The 24,808-nt window shown below is 39.4% G+C and overlaps 1 protein-coding gene across 2 annotated transcripts; it reads right to left on the reverse strand.

Moving 5' to 3' along the window:
* Positions 1–697: 697 nt before the first annotated feature.
* Positions 698–24,567, reverse strand: MFSD1 (major facilitator superfamily domain containing 1; the record flags this gene model as incomplete). 2 transcript variants are annotated; one of them, XM_082625996.1, is made up of 16 exons in its annotated part: positions 24,301–24,567; positions 22,092–22,144; positions 21,050–21,162; positions 19,230–19,272; positions 18,846–18,913; positions 17,253–17,361; positions 12,581–12,683; positions 10,314–10,412; positions 9,682–9,793; positions 8,262–8,318; positions 7,747–7,903; positions 6,361–6,458; positions 5,637–5,749; positions 3,908–3,955; positions 2,581–2,638; positions 698–1,425 (listed from the first exon to the last, which is right to left on the reverse strand). In XM_082625996.1, the coding sequence occupies exons 1-16, from the start codon at positions 24,470–24,472 to the stop codon at positions 1,422–1,424; spliced, it is 1,407 nt and encodes a 468-aa protein (XP_082482122.1). In that variant the 5' UTR covers positions 24,473–24,567. The 2 variants fall into 2 exon arrangements, with proteins under 2 accessions (XP_082482122.1, XP_082482123.1); XM_082625997.1 differs by lacking the exon at positions 698–1,425 and having other exon boundaries at positions 2,577–2,638.
* Between the last annotated feature and the right edge of the window lie 241 nt (positions 24,568–24,808).

The following is a 24,808-nucleotide window of genomic DNA, read 5'->3' on the forward strand; positions in this document are numbered from 1 at the left end:
CTGAGAAGGGAAGGAACATGACCAATTTGAAAAAATGTAAGCAGCTCACTGTAGCTGAGGCACAGAGAGATAGTGAAAAGAGTAAGGCAGGGCCAGACCACACAAGCCCTCCACAGCAGCAAACTTTTTCCAGCTGGTAAGGCCAACTTTCAATAGCCATGGGCCAGAACAGTCACATGGCAGTCAAAGCCTAGAGAACTAACAACTGAATAATGACACAATAAACTGTAAACCAGAAAAATGGATGTAAATAAACTTACCCTGAATAAGGAATGCACTTTCAAGCTGCTCTAGAACTTTTAAACTTACAATGTTAGGCCACGTACTTTCAAACACTATAATCAGCTAAACACATAAAATAGTTGCTGTCTAAAATATCTGCATGTCCACAGAAAGCAAAACACATAAATCCCTTGACTTTAATATGTAATATGACAAGACTAAGTCAACTGAAAAGTGTTTAAGTTTGTCAGAAAAATTTCATATCCATATTTTATTTAATGCAAAAAACATAAATGTTACTCAAGGTCCTAGTCTGGAGAAAAAAACTACTCCCATAATCTTTCAATGACTGTAATTAGCCAAATTTTCTTTATTCCAACTTAGATTTTCTTATAGATATAATTTTCCACATAAATAAGAGTTAAAATCAGTGTTTTAATATTTTTTTAAATAAAAAGTTAAAAGACATCAAGTATTCCTTTTGCAGTGTTTTTATTTATCCTTGTAGATATGCAATTATCATAATTTACAGGGCATTTTTAGTAATTAATTGGACTATAAGAAAAACCATATAGAAAGTTTGTACCACAAAATTATGTCCCTAAGGGATTAGGGTCCTCAGTAACAGAGAAATAAAGAAGCTCAAAAGGGTCACTGCTCAGCAACCTCTGGTAACTAAAGACAGCAGAACACAATCTGCTATTTGTGGAAATGAGACTTCCTAAAAATATCTTTCAAATATTCCCTATTACAAAAGGGAATGCCTATTAAAATGCCATTGTTTATTCTATATAAAATATCCTTTCTAATCCCTCAAAAGCTTTTTTTTTTTTGCTTTAAGATTAAAGGCCATATCCCTAAGATACACTTTGTGAAAATTATCTCAATACAAGATCCAAAGATTTCCATTATTTACTGTCCTTACTCAAAATCACCTGCATGTACCAGATGCAATTTTCTAAACTTCATCATTGATGAGCCTATTCCAAAGCAGAATTCTTCAGCAATACAGAAGACACAGGCTAAAATAGTCCTCACAGTTATATTTTAAAATAGATATATTCAAAATATAAATATAATAATTCTCCAGACCATTATTTTTCCTAATGACTAAACTCTAAATTAAAAGAAAAAAAATTGGAGGTTTTCAAACCAATGATGTGTGCAGCCCATTCTCATGACACAGTCATTTAAACTTCTCACCTGCAAAATATGATGCAATACATTATCAAAAAAGGGAGGAAAAAAAACAAGAAACCCCATTATTATAAAATGAAAAACATAACCACTATAAAACATGCAGTGCCAAATATTAAGTTACACATTTTTCTGGATAATCTTTTCACGCCTCTTGATCTTAAAAGTAATAGAGGATCAACTTAGAAAATTTGGAAAATACAGAAACGCCAAGAAAAAAATAAACTCTTCTAACCCTACCATTCAAATGGAATTGTTAATATTGGGGATTTTTCTTTCAGCATTTTTTCTATTATATATAAGTAATGGATTTAAGAAATACAAATGCCTACTTTTTCTTGAATAAAATTGGGATATTATATTTGCATTTTTACCTTTTGTTTACTTAACACATGGCATGTTGAGTATCTCTGACTTCAAAAATCCTCCTTAAACATGATTTTAACAACATTTGTTTATAGTAGAATTACAATGTGAAAAGGGAATTTGAGATGGCCAAGAATCAAGCCCCAGAAAACACAGCCTTGTTCTACCAGATTTTAACCTACTCAAAATTCATAAAACTTACAGTCAGGTGGTATATATTTACAAATAAATTTTTTAAATCATAAAAAATACAATGTTTAAAAAACTAGAAATAACAACAAGATATAGAATCACTACTATGCTTTAGCATGCACTCATGGAAAAAATTAATTTAACTTAAACCCCACACTATACACTTTAATCTGTTCCAAGTGAGTCAGAGAACACATAATGGCATGTTAGTACCAGGAGAAAATAAAAGATTATCTCAACCAGTTAAGAAAAAGAAAATACGAGAAAGAATGGAAGGGTGAGCCCAGCACAGGAAGTCAGGACAAAGGCCTTTCCTCCAATAAATTACAAATACTGCAGGTCTCTCTCTCTCTCCTCTCAGAAGGCAAGTTAAAGCCCAATTTGTTCTTTATCTCCTTCATTTTAACCTTTGATATCCACCCTTTAAAATTTTTCTACCACAAAGAAAAATTATGTTACAGTAGTTCCAGAGATAATTGTTAGCTCTTAAAATTTAAGAAAAAGATTAATTTCTTAAATGTCTAAACCCAATATCTTGAAATAAAATGCTACTGTTTTAAGATTTTCATAATAAAGACAAATTTTCTTTCTTTCAATACTTACTCTGCATGAGAAAGTTTTATTTCTTCCCTTTGTCTTGCAGAATAATTTAGGTTCCCACCTAAAATAGAAATAAGCATAGAATCTTTTCAACACAACTATTGTTAAGTAAAATTCAAACATGCACATGCGTACAGACACACATACAAATGCCTTTAAGTAACAGAAGAGGCTATGGAAGGTGAGAAAGAAATAGTTTATCTCCTGGAAACTTCCCAAGGGGGAAAATATGTTTTTTAAGAATCATTATATGATACAAATAATCATTCCTTAATGTTAGCATTTTTTAAAAAAATTTGGACTTATGTATTGCTCGAGGTTTTGTTCTTTGGGACACTGTATCAGTATTCAATAATAGGGAAAATTAAGAGGCATTAAAGTAAATGACCTAAAATTATTTAAACAGCATATGTATTCATCTAAATACATGACAACCCTTAGAGGCAAGCCAGTTTAGAAAAATTAATAAAGGTAATATCAAAATCTTATAAATAACAAAAAAAAGCAAAAATAAATGTAGTAGATATTAGCAAACGAAAAAAATCTATAATTTCTCATTCTATATTAAACACTTTCAACCTTAAAATGCAAATTGCAGCTATACATATGTTTACTTCTCATTTTTTAAAAATATAAGACAATAATATAGGAAGGGCTTTAGGTTACTTCTTTAGAAGTCATACTAATATGACCTTCTGCTAATATAAAAAGAACATCTAAAATTTTATATTACAAAACTTAAATTGAACTGGCCAGAAAGAACATGACAATGATTTTAACAAATGGGAAGGTCCAAAATACATAATTATATGCTATGAAGTAAAATGTGTTTCATCACTATGAACAAAATGTTATTACATGAAATAAAGCCTCTCCTGGATGGAGACAATCCAGGAGCCCCAAAAGATGATCCACTGTGGGCTTCCCTGGTGGTGCAGTCATTAAGAATCTGCCTGCCAATGCAGGGGACACGGGTTTGAGCCTTGTTCCGGGAAGATCTCACATGCCACGGAGCAACTACGCCCGTGTGCCACAACTACTGAGTCTGCACTCTAGAGCCCGCGAGCCACAACTACTGAGCCTGTGTGCTGCAACTACTGAAGCCCACATGCCTAGAGTCCATGCCCCACAACAAGAGAAGCCACCACAATGAGAAGCCCACACCACAACAAAGAGTAGCCCCCACTCACCACAACTACAGAAAGCCTGCATGCAGCAGCAAAGACCCAACGCAGCCAAAAATAAAATAAATTAAATTAAATTAAATTAAAAAAAAAAAAAAAGATGATCCACTGTAGTTTAAGAAGAAAATACCTGAACTTCTACTTACCTTGGGCACGATTCAACAAGTAGAGTAAGACCACAGATAAAAGTGAGACTGGAAATGAAAAAAAATAGGTCCTTAAAAACATGTACTTTTTCCCAATGATTCCTATGTAATCATAATTACAAAGTAAAGCTTAGAAAATCAAATCTTTATTAACTAGCATTTAAAAATGAAAACACTCTTCACATTATTTTCCAAAAAGCCCTAAGTTACACACCATTTTCTCCATGAGAAATATATTTTTAAAACCTGAGCCCAGGGATGGCAGGGACAGAAAAAGAGAAACTGAGACCCCCCTGCCCCCAGGAGAAGGGGCCAACCCACCCACCCATCATTTCTCTTTCCTCTCCCTTTGTAATGCTGGTAGTTCCCAGCACTTTGCCAAAACCCTGCCAGCTGCTAGACTGTTTATGTTTTTACAGAGAGCCAAATAGAAGTAATCCTTTGGGGGTTTTAGGTCTGAAAACACCATGTTCATTTTACAAATTAACCAAATATTAAAATGTGGTCATTAAACTCCCAGAAACCCAGACCAGTAAAGGCCTCAGAAAGTCAGGTACTTGGTTTTTCACTTTAACAAGTGTGGCACACACTTAACTTACTTTAATACGTCAACAAAAACCTTCTTAAATGGAGTGGTGTTTGGTTTGAGAACCAAATTTATAAGGAACCGTTGACTGAGATTAAACCACACGTTGCAGCATAAAAATAGACAAAAACACTTTCACAACCTAGTACTATGAATTCGTATATGGCCCACTATTTAAGAATATATTTTTAAAATTTGATGTGCTAATTTCTAAAACTATGAGATAATAAAATGCATTCAGGCTATTATTCATAAGCAGTCATCTGCAAATACCACACCTCAAGTATAGACAGTCTTTATTCCTGTAAATGAAAATGAAGTCAGATAAAATCATTACTCAGGCTTGCCATTTTAAACACAATTTATCAAAGTATAAAAGACATGTGATATGCTATGTGAACATTTTTTTTCAGATGAACACAATTGATGTGTAAGGCGAACACAGTGAAAAAATACTGATTTATTTTTGTAGTTTTCAGCAGTTTCCTAATGCTTCCTATTTTTAACCAATGAATCATTACAGGTAAAAATTAAATAACAGGACTAAGAATAAAAACAATTCAAAATAGGCTAATGAATAAACAATGAGTGCTCACACCTAAGCCACACTAATGTCCACACATTCACACCAGGGACATACTCAGGACCCTTCAAATGGTTCCACTCTAAAGAGGAAAGTGTTTTTTAACAACCATAAATATTTATAAAACAGACAAGATGAGTATGGGATCTGGGTGGCCTGTTCTGTGTGGCTTTTTTCACTAAGGATGTTTTTAATGTTCACTGATATTGTAACATGTATCCATACTACATTCTTTTTTCCATTATAATTAAAAATACATAACATGACATTTACCATTAAAAAAAATAAATATTTAAAACAGAATATAGAGCAGATTCCATTGCTGCCTTTAAGAACAGGAATCTCCTGAAAAATTCCTGTGAATCTTCAGAAAACTAAAAAGTCATCAGCTGAGAAACTGATGCACAGGCTAAGAATTAGGCAAATCTGAATGATACATCTTAGGGATTTGGTTTAAAAAAGGGGAAAAAAGAACAATAACAACAAAAACCTAAAAGTATAAATGAGAACATTCTGCTGCATATTAAAAGAAACTAAATGTTGCCAGGTGGCGCACTTACAAGAAACACAGGCAATGAAGAAAACTTCTAAAAACAGATATCCCCAAGTATCCAATATCATGCCAGCAATGATGGAAATGACTGCCAACCCAAGATTCTGAATGGACTGCATGCTACAATTTAAGAAATTAAAAAAAAAACATTTCAATTCTAAAGTCTTCACACACAGAGTACCAATTCACTATAAATATTAGTATCTATAAACCACATACTATTAGTGTTAAGAGGGTTTTCAACCAGGAATGACCTGATTAGATTTGTTTCTCTAATCCTATGACTGTTTCCACTACTAAACTTTAGGCTCACAGGCAAGGGAGTTTGCCTTAGCAAGTACAGTCTGAACTCAACACCTTCCTGCTGAATGGATCCAAGGGCTAAGTGAATACCAACCAGAGATGTGGTTTCCCTGTTCGGCCTTTTGTGCTAGAGATTGGAACTCAACTTCTCACTGAGAAGCCCTCAAATAAACGGGCGGTGGGATGGTCACGTCAGCAATGACCTCTCATGGGGTAGCTTATCTCCAGCTCTCTTGCTGGAGGCTCGGAGCATTTTTTTTGCCACAATAATAATACAAATAGATTAACTGATTTTCTGGTTATTTCCAGGTTCAGAGCTGTCCCAAAAGCCTGAAGATGACTAGATTCAGGAGACCTGGAGTTTTATAAGATAATTAAATTGACACAGCAGAGAAAGACATTATATGATCCACAGTGCAAACACTTACAAGCCATATGCAGTTCCCAGTTGATGTTCGGGAACTACAAACGCCACCATTGGCCACAATGCACAGGCAAGCAATGAGTAGGAGAGTCCCAGGAGACACTATAGAAAGCAATATGGAAAAGAGTAAAGAAGTCTTATATTTACCAAAAGGTGATTTCCTTTTGATGCAGATTAGCAAGAGTGACATAATAACTAATATATGAATATCCATGCAAATTGTGTTGCAAAATAATTAGGCTAAAAACTCATATTCAACACAAAATGGTCTTGGGCCTCTCTAACAGTATCCCCCTAGGGACAAGATACACTCAACACTGTCTTAACCATTTTATATTATATGAATACATAACTGGCTGGGCCCAGGGTGTAGTCAAAGACCAAACAAGAAAATAAAGCCAATTTGCAAAAAGTCATTACCAATGTTTCAGGCAAGCTAATTTCCCAGTATTCATTAAGAATTACAAATTAAGCAATCAAGGTAACATCATGTCAACAGTCCATTCATTATCTTACTTCTGGGTCATCACCACCCAACTGGAGAGCCAAGCAGAGGACCAACAACAACCACTGCTTGATAAACATCACCTAATGCTAACTTTTTCTTCAATTAAAGAAGAAACCTTATGATTTAAGTTAAAATAAGATCATTTATCAGATTGGCAACAATTAAAATAATGCCAACGTCTAACAGTGGCAAGGATACTAAAAAACAAACACATTCATGTATTGGTAAAGCTATAAATGGGTAGAAAGTTATTAGAGGAGAGGTTTCACAGTATCTATCAAAATGTTAACTGTGCAAAGCCTCTGCTCTAGCATTTCTACTTCTAGGAATCTGTCCTAGAGAATTCTAACGAAGTGCACAAATATATATGTTCAAGATATTCTTTTATTAACAGGTAAGAAATGCCAGCACTTTGGCCTGTGGTCTTAAAAATGACATTCTGAAGAACAATTACAAAAACTTGATGAATTCATTATTACTTTTTGACCTACTAAGAGTCAAAGACAAAAGAATGCAAAATCATGGATACTGGGTTGACAGATGTTTTTGCCACCTATGATGGAATGACTTCTTTTAATGAAGTACTGAAAAATAAACAGAACTAATAAGCTTTTGGCTTTTATAAGACTATTTTATTTCAAATTCTATAGCAGCATTGAGGGTACCATTATATAGGCCAAATGAAATCAAAAACATCTTACGCATTAATGATTAATATTTATATACTTTAAAAATAGCTATTCTGTAGAAACGGAAACTGTCATTGTTTTTCCCACTGTCACAAGCAATACTATCAGAAGAGCTGAGCGCTGGCTTCTGATACGTGCTGTACAGAGTCCTCCCTGAAGCTCTGAGCCCCCCAGGTGTTCGCAGCGACTTTACCATAGCAATCCAAGGGTTCCACAGAGTGAAGGCCAGCATCACGTGGGAAGCAAGAGTGGTCACCACTGCACACAGAACCCAGATGATGTTCCTTCCTGTTTTATCCACCAGAAGCCCAAATATTGGGGACATGGGAGCTGATATTACATATACAATACTGTCCAGAAAATATAAAAGATATTTAATAAAATGTATCACAGGAAAAAAAAATTAAAAATCCAGAAAGTCCTAAATCCTAAAATGATTAGGTAAAGCAAACCCTAGCTCATTTAATTTAACATCCTTCTAAAATGGTCAGCAGTAAATAGAAATATAAAGATATAAACAGTTGTCCAAGACTTCTTTGGTTTTCCCTTAATGCAAAGATGGCCATTCAGGATCAAGACCCAAGACAGACTTTGTTTCACACTGTAGATGTTAGTTCACATACGTCTTTTCTGTCTCTTATAACATCGGGTTATAATTAAAGACCCACACTAAGCACACAGTAAGCACTTACAGAATTAATGGAATACCTGTTAATAGCACTCGCTGCCTGGGAGGAAAATCCAAATTTCTCTATAAAGAAAACTCTAAAATAAAAAGAGAGAGGAAAAAAAACAGACACTTTAGAAAGAACTATTCTGTTTTTTAAAAATAAAGGCAAAATAAAACTGAATAAAAATAAGTTTAGTCAACTTTCCTTTCTTTATACAGTTTTCCCACCTTATTTGATATCCATCTTCAAGCAACTGGCTAAAGGTTTAGTATTTACGTAAGTACTTCACCAACTAAATAAAATATATTGATACCTATTTTTTCCTCTTTTACGTGTACAGCAAACAATACACACAGATTTTCAGAAACCCAAATGCATTACTACAAGGAATTAAGATGGCTTCTTTTCCTTAAAAGCAATACTGGACAGGTTCTTTGCTAAATAATGCATAAGGTTCTTGTCTCAAACTGTAAAATGACAGCCTGAATTTAAAGGTTATACTTACGAAGATGCATCTCAACAAACACACTCACACTCACACACTGCTCTGTTTAAGTAGCTGCCCATGAAAATGGAGAGAAGGTAGAAGATAAAGCAAAGAAGAATTTGATTTAAACCCTGAATTTGAGTCTGGCAGAAACGCAGTCCTAACAAATGGAGATATGCCCTGTCACTATGAGCTAGTGCACTGTCTCCATTCTCAATAAGAGGCTTCCTAACAAATAAAGAGGAAATAAAAAAGAATACAGGGCCTCCCTGGTGGCGCAGTGGTTGAGAGTCCGCCTGCTGATGCAGGGGATACGGGTTCGTGCCCCGGTCTGGGAGGATCCCATATGCCGCGGAGCGGCTGGGCCCGTGAGCCATGGCCGCTGGGCCTGCGCATCCGGAGCCTGTGCTCCGCAACGGGAGAGGTCACAACAGTGAGAGGCCCGCATACCGCAAAAAGAAAAAAAAAAAAAAAAAAAGAATACAAATCCAAAACCAAGCATTAAAGTAAATCAATATTATGTATCAAAAACTGTTTTAGGTATTTCTTCAAAAACCTAAATCAAGTATTAAACCAACACTAAACCTTAAGCTAAGAAAATCAGTTGTGTCCCAGGATGTAAAACAATTCCTGTGAAAATATAAACCATAACAGAGAAGCAAAATTTATACCTTAAAAAATTACATTTACGTGACTGAATTCTCATCATAATTTAGCCAACAAAAACGGAATGCTTGGGGCTTCCCTGGTGGCGCAGTGGTTCAGAGTCCACCTGCCGATGCAGGGGACACGGGTTCGTGCCCCGGTCCGGGAAGATCCCACATGTTGCGGGGCGGCTGGTCCCGTGAGCCATGGCCGCTGAGCCTGCGCATCCGGAGCCTGTGCTCCACAACGGGAGAGGCCACAACAGTGAGAGGCCCGCGTACCGCAAAAAAAAAAAAAAAAAAAGGGAATGCTAGAGAATACTCACTTCCCAAGTCCAATGAAAGGGAACACAGCAACATAATAGCCGACACAGATGATAAATATGAGCCACAGGGGGAAGGAGAAGTCCTTCACATCAGTTAACTTGATAACTTCGCCTTTTACAGAAGAAAGGGAGGATGCTGTCAGTGTAATTTTGCATTTCTAAGTCAAGATTATTTTTCTTTTATCATGTGATCAACCTTTGCAATTCAGTTAAAAAATACTTTTCTCAGTAAATCACTAGAACATAGTTTCTCGGATAACCTACAAAGACAACAGAAAATGCAAAATCTAAGATTAGTATCTACCTTCTTTCTCTCTTCCAGAAACGCTCATCACTTTGCAAATATACAAAGTACAATCAAGAATGTAAATTCTGCCAAAACCCTTAAGGGGAAAAAAAAAAGTATCCAAAAATTTAGACAAGTGGAAATAGATTTTGCAATAAAAGATTTAAATAAACTATACGCCCATATAAAATTAAAAAAAATTTTTAAGTGGAAAAAAAAGATTTACTAAACATGTATTAAGCCTCACTGGGTTTACAACACTACATTAGGAATTTACCTCATTGTAAATTATCTCAAAAAGGCCATAATTCCTAAAAGCCTAACTTTTTCTTGCATTTAGACTAACCTGTTTTTCCTTGTTCTTTATGAAGGATTCGTTCTGCTCTCTGATCCAAGTAAGCAAGGGCCAAGGCACAGACTAGTGAAAGAATACATGTTATACCCCCTATAATAAAAAAAAAGAGAGAGATTTTTAAAAGAGAACCAAAATGAAGGTTCCTAAAAGGTAGCACATTACATTAACAGCAAAATACTTAGCAACTTAAAGGGATGGCATCTAGACACATATATGAAAAGCCTACAATTACTAAATCAGGACAGAAGGAAAGGAAGTGCATTGGGAAGCACTCAACGAACAGCAGTCGCTATTACTATTGTATATTATTTCCCGGTAGAAGGTTGGAGATTAGAGGGGAAAGACTAGAACAAACTAGTCTAGTCTTAGAATCAGAATATAGACTGAAGAAAGCTGATGACCAGCTAGCAAATTAGTCCTAATTTCTTAATTCAGTCTAAGCACCAATTATTGATGGATGCCAGGGGGAACAAACCGTAAAAGCAAAGTCTGATTCTGTGATCATCTCATGTTCCCTCTGATTCCTTCCCAAGTCTAACTCTTGCTCCTACCCTGTGGCAGCCCCAAGGGCCCCAATCCTCCCACAGCACAGCCCACTCACTCTCCTTCAGGTATCCAGCATTGCTCACTAATGCTGACCTCGTATCATTAAAGTGAATCAGGATAAACAGTGAATAAAGTGTACACTTCTCAAAATTTTTAATAAAAAGAAGCTTAGTAAAGTAAATGAAATCTTTAATTGGCTGACATAATATGACATAATATGAAAAACTGCAAAGAGTCGGTAGACGTGGGTTCTGCTTCTGGCAGTAACAAGCTGATTGATCTTGGGCAAGGAATTTAACCTCTCTGGGCTTCAATTTTCCCAATGTAAAATCAGAGGCTTTGATCTGATGGCACAGATCTTTTCTGGCTCTGAAATTCTCTAAAATTCTCAAATTCCCCACTGTGGAGAGAACTGGAAGGAATACTGAAGAGAATCTGAAAGTAAGAAAGAGGTTATAAGTGGCAAAGGATTTAATAGGGAGGGGGAGAAAGAAGGGGTCTCTAGACACAAGTTGCCCATCTAGGACTACCTCTCACTGTCCTCCCTTTACCAGCCTGTACCAAGGAATACAAGGAATAAAAGACGGCACAGAACCTTCAACCCAGCACCCACGGGTCTCCCTAGGGCTCCGCAAGCAGCTCTCCACATCCTGTGGGGCTCAGTTAGACAAATTCACTGCTCAGAGAAGAAGCACAGGTGGTAAATCCAGAGAGCATCATCTGCTTCTCAGTGACCCACCCAGCAACCAGCAGAACCCAGCTTTAGCCAACAGAACTTAGGGTCAGAAGGAGCCTATACAGTTTTAGTCCAACACCCACAATTTTACAGAGAAGAAAACTGAGACACAGAGATTAACTTCCTGTCCAAAATGAGCCAGGACCAGAACCTAGACTCCCGGCTCCCAACTTGGTGGGTTTCCCATCACATCCTATCACCTCTGACTTGTATAAAATCTAAGCTCCATAAGCACATGAAATGAATTTGATCAAAAGGAAACAATTCTCCGTTCTGCTACAGACTATTAATGAACATCTTAGAGGTACAACCTCCCTGACTGTTGTCAGAGCTCTCACATACACTCTCATTTGCTCATCACAACAAAACCGAAGCACAGCGACCTCCCTGGTGGTCCAGTGGTTAAGAATCCACTTTCCAATGCAAGGGACACAGGTTCAATCCCTGGCAGGGCAACTAAGCCCATGTGCAGCAACTACTGAGCCCGTGCATCACAACTAAAGAGCCCACACGCTCTGGAGCCCATGCGCCACAACTACAGAGCCCATGCACTCTGGAACACACGTGCCATGACTAGAGAGCCCATGCGCTGCAACTACTGAGCTTGCACGCTCTGGAGCCCACCACAACTAGAGAGAAGCCCACGTACCACAACTAAGACCCGATGCGGCCAAAAATAAAATAAATAAATATTTTTAAAAATCTATCCTTATTTAAAAAAAAAAAAAAAAACCTGAAGCACACATGGCGGTACAAGATCGTTATTTTAAGAATGTGGAAATAAAAACACAAATGGGGTGAATGATTGCCACTATGTTCACTGTGTCTAATTAGGTCCAAGAACTAGTGAACTGTACAGGCAAAACTATAACCAAGTGGTCTAAGCCCAATTCCCGTGTTCTTTCCTCTCTGTCACACCATTTCCTATGACAAGCTTTCAGGACAGATAAAAGGTGGGACTTCAGGATTCACTAACCGATCATAAGTGTGACCCCAAGGGTTGTGTGACCAGCAGAACCCAACGAAGCTTCAACCTTAGAATAGAGCCATCCCATGAGGTTCATGTTTACTGTACTTCCCTGAAAGAGAAGGAAAAAAAAATCAACATCATTTTCATTTCTATCTGCTCAGAAAAAAAGGATGTCAGTTAGCTTAGAGAAATAGGTATAACAGGGTTCAGATTAAACAACAGATAATTTTTTTAAAAAACACTACAAGGAAAGAGCTAACAACCTAGGATAAAGCCACAGATAAGATTACCACACGAAAATGCCGATTTATAGAAAATGCTAGCATTCAAAACAGCACAGCACATCTAGATCTTCCTCGCGGCCTGAACAAAAATGAAACACAAGTCATAAAATTCACAGGGTACCCAAGACAAAAATAAACTTTGGCTCATAAAAAGCACAGCTTTTCCTGACCCTGACATCTGAAAAAAAGAAATTCATCCTCTGATCGTCCTTTAGAAGACAGTAATAGTACTACTTCCATTCATTTATTCTTTCATTTAGCAGTTACTGAACCCTGATTACATGCCTGTCACTGTTCTAGTTACTGGGAATAAAATAAAGAACAAAACAGAAAAATTTCCAGCTCTCATAGAGAGCAACCCTATTTTAGTGGGGTAGAAAAGGTAAAATATACAGTATATGAAACAGCAATGAGTGCTTCTAAAAAATAAGGAAAAAAAATAAAGCATAGGAGCTTCCCTGGTGGCGCAGTGGTTGAGAGTCCACCTGCTGATGCAGGGGACACGGGTTCGTGCCCCGGTTCGGGAAGATCCCACATGCCGCGGAGCGGCTGGGCCCGTGAGCCATGGCCACTGAGCCTGCGCGTCCGGAGCCTGGGCTCCGCAACAGGAGAGGCCACAGCAGTGAGAGTCCTGCGTATCACAAAAAATAAAATTAAAAAAAAAAAGCATAGAAGGAGAATAAAAAGGGGTAGAGACCTTGCTGAGAATGTGACTCTGGGTTAAGAACTTGAAGGAAGCTGGGAGGCTACCCGGAAGAACAGCACAGCACTCCAGGCAGAAGGAATAGCCAGTGCACAGGCCCCGAGAGGGAGGCTGCCCAGCGTGCCCAAGGCAAGGAGTGTAGAGACTAGAACAGTGTCAATGAAGAAGGGAGAGGATGAGACGAGGTCCCCAGAGAGGAACTGGTGGGAACGCGAGCTATTGGTAATAAGAACTTCTGGCTTTTACTCTGCGTGAGATGGGAAGCCATTGGGGTTCTGAGCAGAGCAGTGGCGCAATCCCTTACGTTTTAAGAGACTCACTCTGGCTGCTATATCCAAAGCAGACTGTAAGTGAGGACGGTGCAGAAGCAAGGACATCGGCTGGGGGCGGCTGCAATAATGCAGAACAGAAACGATCGGTCTTGGACTGGGGAGACTGGCAGTGGGCACAGTGGGAAGTGGTCAGAATACGGACATACTCTGGTGGTAGAGCTAACAGGATTTGCCAATGGAAAATACGTGGAGAGTGTGGGGTTAGGGATGGGGATAAGGAGTGGTTCAGGGTGACATCAAAGTTTTTGCCTGAGCACCTGGAAGAACAGAGTTGCTCATAACTGAAGATGAGAAAACTTCAGCATGAGCTGGTTTGGAGGACAGTAGGTGAAACATTAAGAGCTGGGCTTTGGCTGTGTTGAGTTTGATACGCCTACTAGACATCCAAGTGGAAACGTCAAGGAGGAAGCTGCACGTACGGGTGTGGAATTCAGGGAAAAGGCCTGGACAATATAACTTCAGGAGCAAAGACACACTATTTAAAACTTCAAAACTAGGTAAGATTACCAAGGAAGTGAGTGTCAAAAGAAATGAGAGGGTGTCCAATGACCAAACCCACATTTACAGGTTGAGAAGACTGAGGTGGAACCAGCAAAAGAGGTAGAAGGAGCAGATAGAAGGGCAAGAGGAAAATTATGAGACTGTGGAGTCCTAGAACCCAAGAGAAGAAATCAAAGAAAGGGGAGTGTCAACTGTGCTAAACGCTACTGATAAGAAGAGTGAGAAATGAACATGTCCTCAACCATATTCCCACAGCAAATACAGCAGTAAATCGCTCATGGCTATTTCTCACAAAATGTTAGCCAGTGGCATTATTCAGATGCTCATCTGAATAAGGTATAAATGGAGACCTACTGGAAACGTTCCTCAAAATCAGCAAAAATACAAGCCCTCAAACACATATTGTCTTAATAACCCTTTAATTCTAAAATGTCTAACATGACCTGGCTTAGCAAGTACTCAATAAATATTTGTTGAAATAAGGAGTTTTTAAAAGTAACAAATTACAGAGGAAAATCAAAAGAGTGCTGGACTTCCAACCTCCAGCTAAGACAGGAATAATAAGAAAAGTGAAAAGTCCACTGCCTGAATGATAACACTCCAAGGGTCTAAAATCAGACAAACTCACAGCTCAGCCAACAAAAAAATCACGGCGAGGTAAAGCCGAAACCTCTATGATCATTCTGAGTATGTGCAGGGCCAAGAGAAGCACAAAAAAGACTGAACCTCCATCTACCCCAAGAACTCTGTAATGGAGTCCTTTGATCTCCTGCGTGCATCTCACAAGGACCCTCAATACACCAACCAGATCAGAGCCGAGCCACCCTGGCTGATGGAGAGGTGGCTGCCTGAGATCTGGCTCCCTCCACCTCCTCCTCAGGTCCCCCCACCATTCCCATAACCTCCACCCCGCATCCTAGAAGCCCCTGAGATTCCTTTCTAGAAACTTAGGGCTCCTCGGGACTCAGCTGAATGGATTATAACTAGTTTGTGACCACACAGAAAAGAATGTGAAGATCACTAGTAACCACAATGGCGTCATTGAGAATGAGTCTTGCTCAACTGCCCCTATTTCCTTCTTTCAGAAGTTATTAGACGATGAGATCCACCAGCTGCCACAGGCGTGTCTTGACTTGCACAAGATACATAAGGAAGTACCAGGAATGTCCTTGTGGATAAAACTTAGAAAATGTGGAAAACCACACTAGTTATCAAAGAATTACAAATTAAAATAATGTTTAGGTGTTTCCTATCAAATTGATAAAATGACTTTTTTAAAGTATTATCAAAGCTACAATAAAAAGGATCCTCTCATATCTCACAGATGGAGATGTAAACATCTCTGAGAGGAAAAAGCGGAAATATGTCTCAACAGTCCTAAGAAACCCTAACAAACCCTCTGACTCAGTGATAATTCCATTCCTAGCAACCTAGCCTCAGGAAATAATCAGAGATGCAGACAAGTTTTGGAGGGTTGCACGACAGCTCTATTTATAATACTGGAAAATTAGAAAGAGCCTGCATGTACAAAAATATATAAATGTTATATATGTATGACATATGTATGTGTTATATATTTCATAAGATGAAATATTACATTAAAAATAGTTCATTTGTACTGGATATTTTTGTATTGGATTTCTTCCCTCAAGACTATGTTCCAAGCATTTTCATGCCATTTACAGTCTTTAAAACCTTGATTTTTAATGGCAAGGATCTTTTTAAAAACCTCTATTCACGGGAGTTCATGAAGGAAAAAACCTAATGGGGTTTGGGATGGCCAAAACACCTCCCAGGTTGCATTTATAATAGCATAATGTTGTTCCCCTGGGTACCCTCTGCCAGATCCCCTATCATGAAACACCCGATCACTTCCAGGTTCCAAATGCTGCTGAGGAGTACTGACCACCTGTGATGAAGTCCAGAGAGGCGGGAGCACCACAGTCAGGGAGCTGAAACCCATGTCACGTGGCTTAGACAAGCACAGGAAATGAGCATGTCTGACCAAGACCTTCAGAGTTGTCTTCATAAGCAAAGTGCTGCTGCACAGCAGAGAAAATAAACACTCACTAGAGGGCAAAAGTCGGAATAATCACTAAAAGCTACTTGTACAAGCAGATCTCATCTCTATGGGAGATTGAGCTTCACAGAGTTAATTGTAGTAGATGAGCTGTCCCATCACACAGCGAGCTTCTAATCACTAGAAATGTGCGAGCAGAACCTGGATGACCATGTGTAAAGACTTTCATTGCAGGAACGCCGAAAATGGGTAAAGAAATTAGACAACAAAATCTGTATGATCCATCCCAATGCTCAGGTTCTCTGAAGTAACAAATGCTCAATTAGCCATTTTAGACTGTTTCCTAAGTGAAATAAGGTTAGAAATGCCTTAATTAAAGTCAGGTAAATGGGGGCTTCCCTGGTGGCGCAGTGGTTGAGAATCTGCCTGCCAATGCAAGGGACACGGGTTCGAGCCCTGGTCTGGGAAGATCCCACATGCCGCGGAGCAACTAGGCCCGTGAGCCACAACTACTGAGCCTGCGCGTCTGGAGCCTGTGCTCCACAACAACAGAGGCCGTTGAGAGTGAGAGGCCCACGCACCGCGATGAAGAGTGGCCCCCGCTTGCCACAACTAGAGAAAGCCCTTGCACAGAAACGAAGACCCAACACAGCAAAAATAAATAAATAAATATTTTTTTTAAAAGTCAGGTAAATGGTATACTGTGGTCTAGAAAAATATATAAAAAATCAATACCTAACTTATACACAAACACATTTCATCCTGTAATCTTTAAGAGATAACTACAACATTCAATCTTTTGCTTCCCATTTGGCTTCATTATCTGTGTCATACTTACAATTCTAGCCATGCTAAGCTGGAGTCCAAACACCAAGTTTAATTCTTTGCCTTTAAACCAACTCACAGCGTATGTATTCTGGGCAACTGCTAAGGACTCCCCACCAATCCTAAAATAAGGAAAGAAAAGTCACAGTTTTTAAAGAATACCCCAGTTGGCAAAGCAGCAGGTGTAAAATTTTGACACCCCTCCCATCAAGAGGTGGGGTCTGTGTCCCCTCCCCTGAATCTAAGTGGGCTTGTGACTGCTTCAACCAGTAGAATGTGGTGGAGGCAGGGTTGTGTGATCCCAAGGCTGGGTTATAAGCCTGCTGGGTTATGAGCTCTGCCTTTCCATTCAAACATTCACACTTAGAACCCTGAGCCACCTTGTAAGAAGTCCAACTACCCTGAGTTCACCACACTATGAGAAAGCTAAGAGAGGTCCTGTTTAGGTGCTCCAGCCAGCAGTGCCAGCCTCCAAGTCATCCCAGCTCAGGCTCCAGACATCAGGTGCACAGACACACTGTGCACACTGTACCCTGTCCAAATTCCTGACCCGCAAATCCCACAGTGTAAGGGTTGTTTTATACTGCTAAGTGTGGGTAATTTAATATACTGCAATGACAACCACGACCAGCAATAAAAGGAGTTTGAGCTACCACATCACCATCTATGCTATATAAAATGTTCATGTGGGGAGAGCGGTCCGTACTTGTGAAAACACAAAAATTCACACTTTTCAGGCCAGTATCTTCCATATTTGACATTCTCCTACTTCCCGGATTTTAATTTTCCTTCTGTAAGTTCTACACATTGACCTTTATGTAGGAGCTTCCTCTCCCCTGCATCCTAACACTGAGTCCTCCTTATCACTGTCCTCATCTAAAAATATTTCCCCTCTTCTACTAATCCAAATCCTATACTGATGTCAAGGCCCACTTCATCCACAAGGCCATTTCTGACCACACTGAATCCCTTTCATATGTTTATATACTTTTTTTTCCCTTCTTTCTCACTTAGAGCACTTTTGGGGGTGTGTCACCTATGTCTACATGTCCCTGGTACCTGTAAAAAGCATGAGTAAGTTATGTCATCTGCATCCCTCTGGGCAGGAAGCCCAAGGCTGAACTCAGAATGGGCTTACTGAATAGACACTGAAATTCATTAAGAGGAGTTAGTCTTCTGGTAATTTACTCCTTCAAGCCTCTTCAACACGGTTCAAAAGGACCTACACATACCCGCTAAGAAGCAGCAAGATGTCCATTAATCACCAACCTAGAAAATGATGGTCTATGCTTTTCTAAATGAGGTTTAAATCACAGTCTTCAATACTACAGAAAAGCAAAACACTTAAGAAAAATATCATTTCTGGAGAACTATTTAATATTCAAACCCTACACAGAGTTAACTATGACCCCTCAAAATTGTTGCTTACTTTATGGGAAAATTAAGACAACCATTGAACAATCTTACAAATATAGCTAGATTTCAAGGATTTGAAGTAATTCTCCAGAAGATACAATAATATATTTTTTTGTAAATCTTTAATAAATTGACAGATGAACACTAAAACAGTAATATGTTGGGATAAGTGAAATCATGCATAACTTACCCAAACACAAACCTTCCAAATTCCATCAGCCAAAAAGCACGAAATATTCCACCCATAGCAAAAATAACCTGTTAATGTAGAATATAATGTAAGATCAAAGAAAAAGTAAATTCAAGGAATCTAAGAGAAATAAGTGACTTATGATGAAACACAACCTCTACAATGATTTTAATATTCCTTCTTAGTAAATCTGTGAAATTTAAGTATCAAGGTTCATCTGTCTCAAGGCTTAAAATGCATTACTATGCATTATGTTACACGGGCATTTGTGAGCCCTGCTTAATTAAGTCAGGCATTCACTAAACACATCTTTGCTGGTGGAATGAGACAAGAATTCAAGAGTCACTGTCACAATGAATCAATGAACGTTTTGTCTTTTCTTACCTGTCCAACGCAAACAAAGCAACTAAAAATAATGGTGCCCCATCTGTTAGAGAAAGAGAGAGAATGAAGGAAGAGTATATCACCGAGTCCTTCTTGGGTTCCTCTGACCCCTCTGCATTCCCTCCAGAGAAAGGGGTCAGCCTCTGAAGTCAGCAGCCTTCCTAGGCTGCATGGTGACCTACAGAAGTCTTGACTTCCAAGGAGATTCCAGAGGCTTTAGTGATGGCATACGCTTGTTTAAGCCATTATCATATCTTAACAGCTTATTAAATAATCTTCAAGAAGTTCCCAGGGTTCCCATTTAAAAATGGACATTCTTATAAAATTTTTATTGAGTTTAGGATTGACTCCAGGGAATTCTAGATTAAGTAATTTTAAGTGGTTATAATTCTTGATAACTAAAAACTATCTTTAAAAGGAAAAATAGCAACCATGCTAACACACTTATAAATCTGCCGACCCTAGTATCCCACACTCTGAATAGCTCATTAATGTTTCCCCAGAGTAGTAAAATACCAGTATCAGGAGAGTTCTTAAAGATCCTATGAGTAAACCATTCTTCTGAAACTCAAACCCCTCCAAAGATCCTTGTGAAATGGTCATACCAGAGTCTCCTAAATGTTCTCTAGCACTGGAAAACTCACTGTGGTCCCAAGGCAACTCACAGCCCCACCTGTCACCCTGATCAAGCAAAGTTTCCATCATACTAAGTGGAATCTGGCTCCCTGAATTTCAAACTTACTCTACCCCTTTAGACCAAGCAAATTAAGTTTAAGTCCTCCTTTATACACTCTTCAAAATGTTTAAAAGTTAGTCCCCAAATTTAAACACTTACAGTTTCTTCAATTCTTTTTCACCAAACATGGTTGGAAAACCCCTTGTCATTTTGCCCTCTGCCTTCCGAAAATATTCCCAGACTACAACCCTCCTAAAGGCTCCACTAAGAGCACACACACAATCAATCATTAGGATGAAAATTGACAGAGCTTATAATGTATGCCTTCCTCAGTCAGCTAAGAGGAGTGGTCACAAAACGTTTGATGCCTAAAGAAAGGCAAAAGAGAAAATCTCATTAGGGTTGGGAGAGGTAAACACTAACTGCCAAATACTGTCCTTCCATCTCTCTCAATCCTTATAACCACCTTGCAAGGCAGGAATTACTATCTATATCTTACCAGTGAGGAGACTGAAGATCAGGAAGTTAGGAACAGCTCAAGAGAGCTAGGAAGTTGAGCAAGTGGCAGCAAAAGGATTCAGACCTTGGTTTGCTGATTCCAAGTGAGGGCATAATTTACCTTTAGATAACTGAGCTACCATATTCCCTGAGCAGCATTTACCTTAACTGAAATACCAACCAAGTTTCGAACCAATTCCAGGGGCTTCCCTGGTGGTGCAGTGGTTAAGAATCTGCCTGCGAATGCAGGGAACGTGGGTTTCACCCATGATCGGGGAAGATCCCACATGCTGCGGAGCAACTAAGCCCGTGCGCCACAACTACTGAAGCCCACGTGCCTAGAGACCATGCTCAGCAACAAGAGAAGCCACCACAATGAGAAGCCCACACACCACAACGAAGAGTAGCCCCCGCTCTCCACAACTAGAACGCCCACGCAGCAACAAAGACCCAACGCAGCCAAAAATAAATAAATTTATTTTTTAAAAAATTCTGGAGATATAAAAATCACACACACACAAAAACTAATGCAGATTATCGCAGTCAATACACAAGTTTATTCAGTTCTTTCTAGAAATACTTAATCTAGTTCTGTGTTTTCTTAATAATCGCATTTACCCATAAGTGAGATTTTTCCCAAGCTTACCGTATTCCAAATACGCGGTCTACCAAAAAGCCACCAAAGAAACACAAAACTACATTGGGCCAAGAATACCAGGCATACAGCAGCATGAATTTCGTGGTATTCACCTGCATATCCTATACGGAAAGAAAACAAAACTATTTTTTTCCAGTTAAGTTTAGCAACTAACAAATCAAAACATTCTTTCTGGAAGGGCAGGCGTTTCTTAATCATTTGCAGTTGCTAAGTGCATGACAGCTATGGCCGCTACCCCAGAAAAATGGTCACACCGAGGAACTTCCTGAGTGTGCAGTCATTTCAGAGGCTTCATGGAGTTCAGGATCAATCAGCTCTTCCACTACTGGGACCCCTTCTGTCTGCATCTGCCTGTATCTTCTACATTTTATTCCCCATGTACAACCTGCTGTGGAGTTCTATACCCACATGAAAAAGGGCCATCTTAGCTTATCCCTTCCCTCCCCTCCACTAATTCTTATCTTCCTTCCCTTTCATTCTAGAATGTGAAGGGCCAATCTATGTATTTCTTCCTATCCAAAGGTGAAAAAACTTACAAAGGAAAAAAAAACTATCTAAAAACACAAGAAACTGTAAATATCAAATATATTTTTATAAAGCCAGACTAAAAATACTGACATGGACAATCCTCTGGAATCAGTAGCCGCATTTTAAAAATGAAATAACAACAGAAACATATTTAAGAAAGCAAAATGCTATCCTACCAAATCATTTGTCATTCCAATGATTACACAATGAGAGAAATACAAACAAAAATCTGCCAAAATACTTTCTGGCAATACTGTAGAAACAGCAATTACTTATCTAAGATGTGAAACGATATCAAGTCACAAGTGCTATGAATGAATTTTTTGTGGCCATTCATTCCAACTCAAGAATACTCCTTGCCCACACAAATTTGGTGACAATGGATGTTAAAATGGATTCATTAGACAATGTTTCAGACCGGGCAACCTGAGAGCTGATGATGCCTCAACAGTATACCTGTTCCAGAGCCAACAAAAGAAACAAAGGTGAAAAGTCAACTTACCCGTTTAACCTGAGTCTGAAGGGCAGCAGGATTATCATAGCAAAAATAGCTGCCTAGAAAAAGAAAAGGCAATTTTCTTTTAAGTAATAATACTTTCCATATAAAAGTTTCAAGCTGCAATTACTACTCAAATGCTGATTTTAAATGTCTATACTAGGGACTCGAAGACTGACACTGGAACCTTTTTTGGACCACTTCCTTGTCCACCAATATTCTCTAAATTGCAGCCAAATAATCCACAGAAAACATGCCAAGTTATTTACAAATTATGAGCCTGCATACACAGCCAATACTGGGAACCTGGATTAAGAAGTTAATCAACAACTAACTGTTCTTCCACCTTACTTTCATCATGTTTTGTATGTCTATTGTTTTATTAGCACCTTCATGAAACAGCTGTATTTTCCTTAAAGCTACCAAAATGCACATACACTAAAAATTTCAAAAACATCCTCAGCAGTTTCCTAGTAGTGTTACCTAAAGCCACCACTTATCTTGAGAGCAGAGGAATGGAGTTTAACTATTCTGACTAAACCTGTTTTTAGAACAAGAACTCTTAATTCTACAAACAGCATACCCAAGATCAAATAATTTAGCAAATACAGTGCCAGGAATGAAGAAAAATAAAACAAGAATTCTAAAGGGTTAAATTAAAACATAATAATAACGTCTTTTGGAGGGTAAGAAAGAGAAGTGGAGAGAGGTTGGACATTCATGCACTCAGGGTTATTTTTACAGTAATAAAATCGACAGATTTTCTTATAGGCACAGGATAATGCTGCCTCCATTTCTCCACAAACTCTGTCTAGAAGTATACATTAGAAGCCACCAGTTCAAAAGAAAGAAAACTGTCATTAGAAAGGTATGACTCTGGCTTCTGAAACCCACCCAGGTAACCATAATTTACTAAAAATAAATTGCTTAAGTACGTGGTATTTTAAGTGTTTCGTGTGTTCTTGTTTTTTGTTCCTCAACTCAGCAATTTATGATTCCTGCTTTAATCACTGTCAGGGATACCAATCTCAGGCTTTAAAGCTAATGAATGGGCACCATCTTTCCACAAAGTGAGAAGAGGGGGAACAAAAAGAGATGCAAAGAAAGTAAAGCCCAAAGCATCCTGCATGCCTACTTATATATTCCAGCAGTAGCATAAAGTAATCCACCATCATGTTCCTAAATCTGTTGATTCCACCAATTCCAGCCAGCCCACGAAAAACACATTACTACTTTCATACCAAACTGATATTGACATTAGAATGCTGCTGAATAAATTAGTTGCTGGAATATAATAGGGAGGTATTTTAAAAATTATCTCCAGAAACTGCTTTCGGAGTCATCAAATTTCATGACTGAAACCAAACACCACAAGTCCAATCCAGTTATGACTGCTTCACATTGGCAGAGCGGGAGTACAAGAACACATCTACTCACTGAAGCTATCAAGACACACTCATACGTTTTACCAAAGAGGGCGAGAAACATATAAATAACTGCCAACGAATTATTCAATCGAAAATTTTAAAGTATGTGTGGGGTTTCTTTGGGGGGAGGGGGCCAGTTAAAGCTTTCTGAATTCCTTCTGAACAAAGTGTCATGAGAGGGTTACCAAGGGGGGAAGGGGGGAGTGGGACGAGCTGGGAGATTGGGATTGACACATATACAGTACTATGAATAAAAGAGATAACTAATGAGAACCTACTGTATAGCACAGGGAACTCTACTCAATGATCTGTCGTGACCTAAATGGGAAGGAAATCTTAAAAAGAGTGGCTATATGCATACGTATAACTGATTCACTTCTCTGTACGGCAGAAACGAATACAACATTGTAAAGCAACTACACTCCAATAAAAAATTTTTTAAAAAAAGGATAAAAAGAAAGTGTCATGAGAGGAAACTTGACGATCTAGGAATTTCTTCGTATCTGTGGCCCCAGGGCCCAAGCTGCTAGCCTTTGAGACTTCTTGGAAGCAAAGGAGTGGGACGAAACTCGCCCAGCTCAGTCCCCTGACCCCCACCTTCGGGACGCTGAATAGCTAGCAACGTCCACAGGCTTGGATGGGGTCGCGAAAGGAAAAGAAGGGAAGCCCAGAAGCTGAAGCAAGAAGCTTCCCTGAGGCCGCGTGGCACCTAGGAGCTCAGTGCAGCTCCGAGAGAAAGTCGGGAATTCCTTATTATCAACCCCACCCCACCAGTCCAGCCGGCTCACCGAAACCAAGGAAGCACATCAGCAACAGCACCAAAAGCCGGTGCGCCAGGCGACTGGGGTCGCAGATGGCCGGCAGCGCCCCGGGGGCAGGGGGTGTAACGGGGGCGCCTCTGCCGGCCTCGTTGGGGCCGCCGGGCAGCAGCGCCCTCGTTTCTTCTTCCTCCTCCTCCATCGGGCCGACGGGAGACCGAGAAAGGACAGTGACTGCAACTCCGTGAGGAAGCCGCTGCCAGAGCCCAGCGAAAACAGTGCTCACGTGACTGCAGTTGCTCACGTGACGCCGCGGCAGGTCAAGCAGGGTTCCGCTCACGTGAGTGGGCGTGAGCACGTGGTGGGCAGGGCCGGCAGGGAAAAAGGGGAAGCGGCGAGGTTCATTTTCTTCAGGAGCGGTCTAGGCGCGGAACCCCGGCCTTCCACCGTCGACCGCGCTGTCCTCTCGTTTCTTGCCGCCCCCGCGCCGCTCCTTCGGAGAAAGTGCGGGCCTCCCCTCCGGCCCGACTCCAGGCGT

This window comes from Mesoplodon mirus (genome assembly GCF_964341445.2).
Source record: "Mesoplodon mirus genome assembly, chromosome: 6".
NCBI classification, from domain to species: Eukaryota; Metazoa; Chordata; class Mammalia; order Artiodactyla; family Ziphiidae; genus Mesoplodon; species Mesoplodon mirus.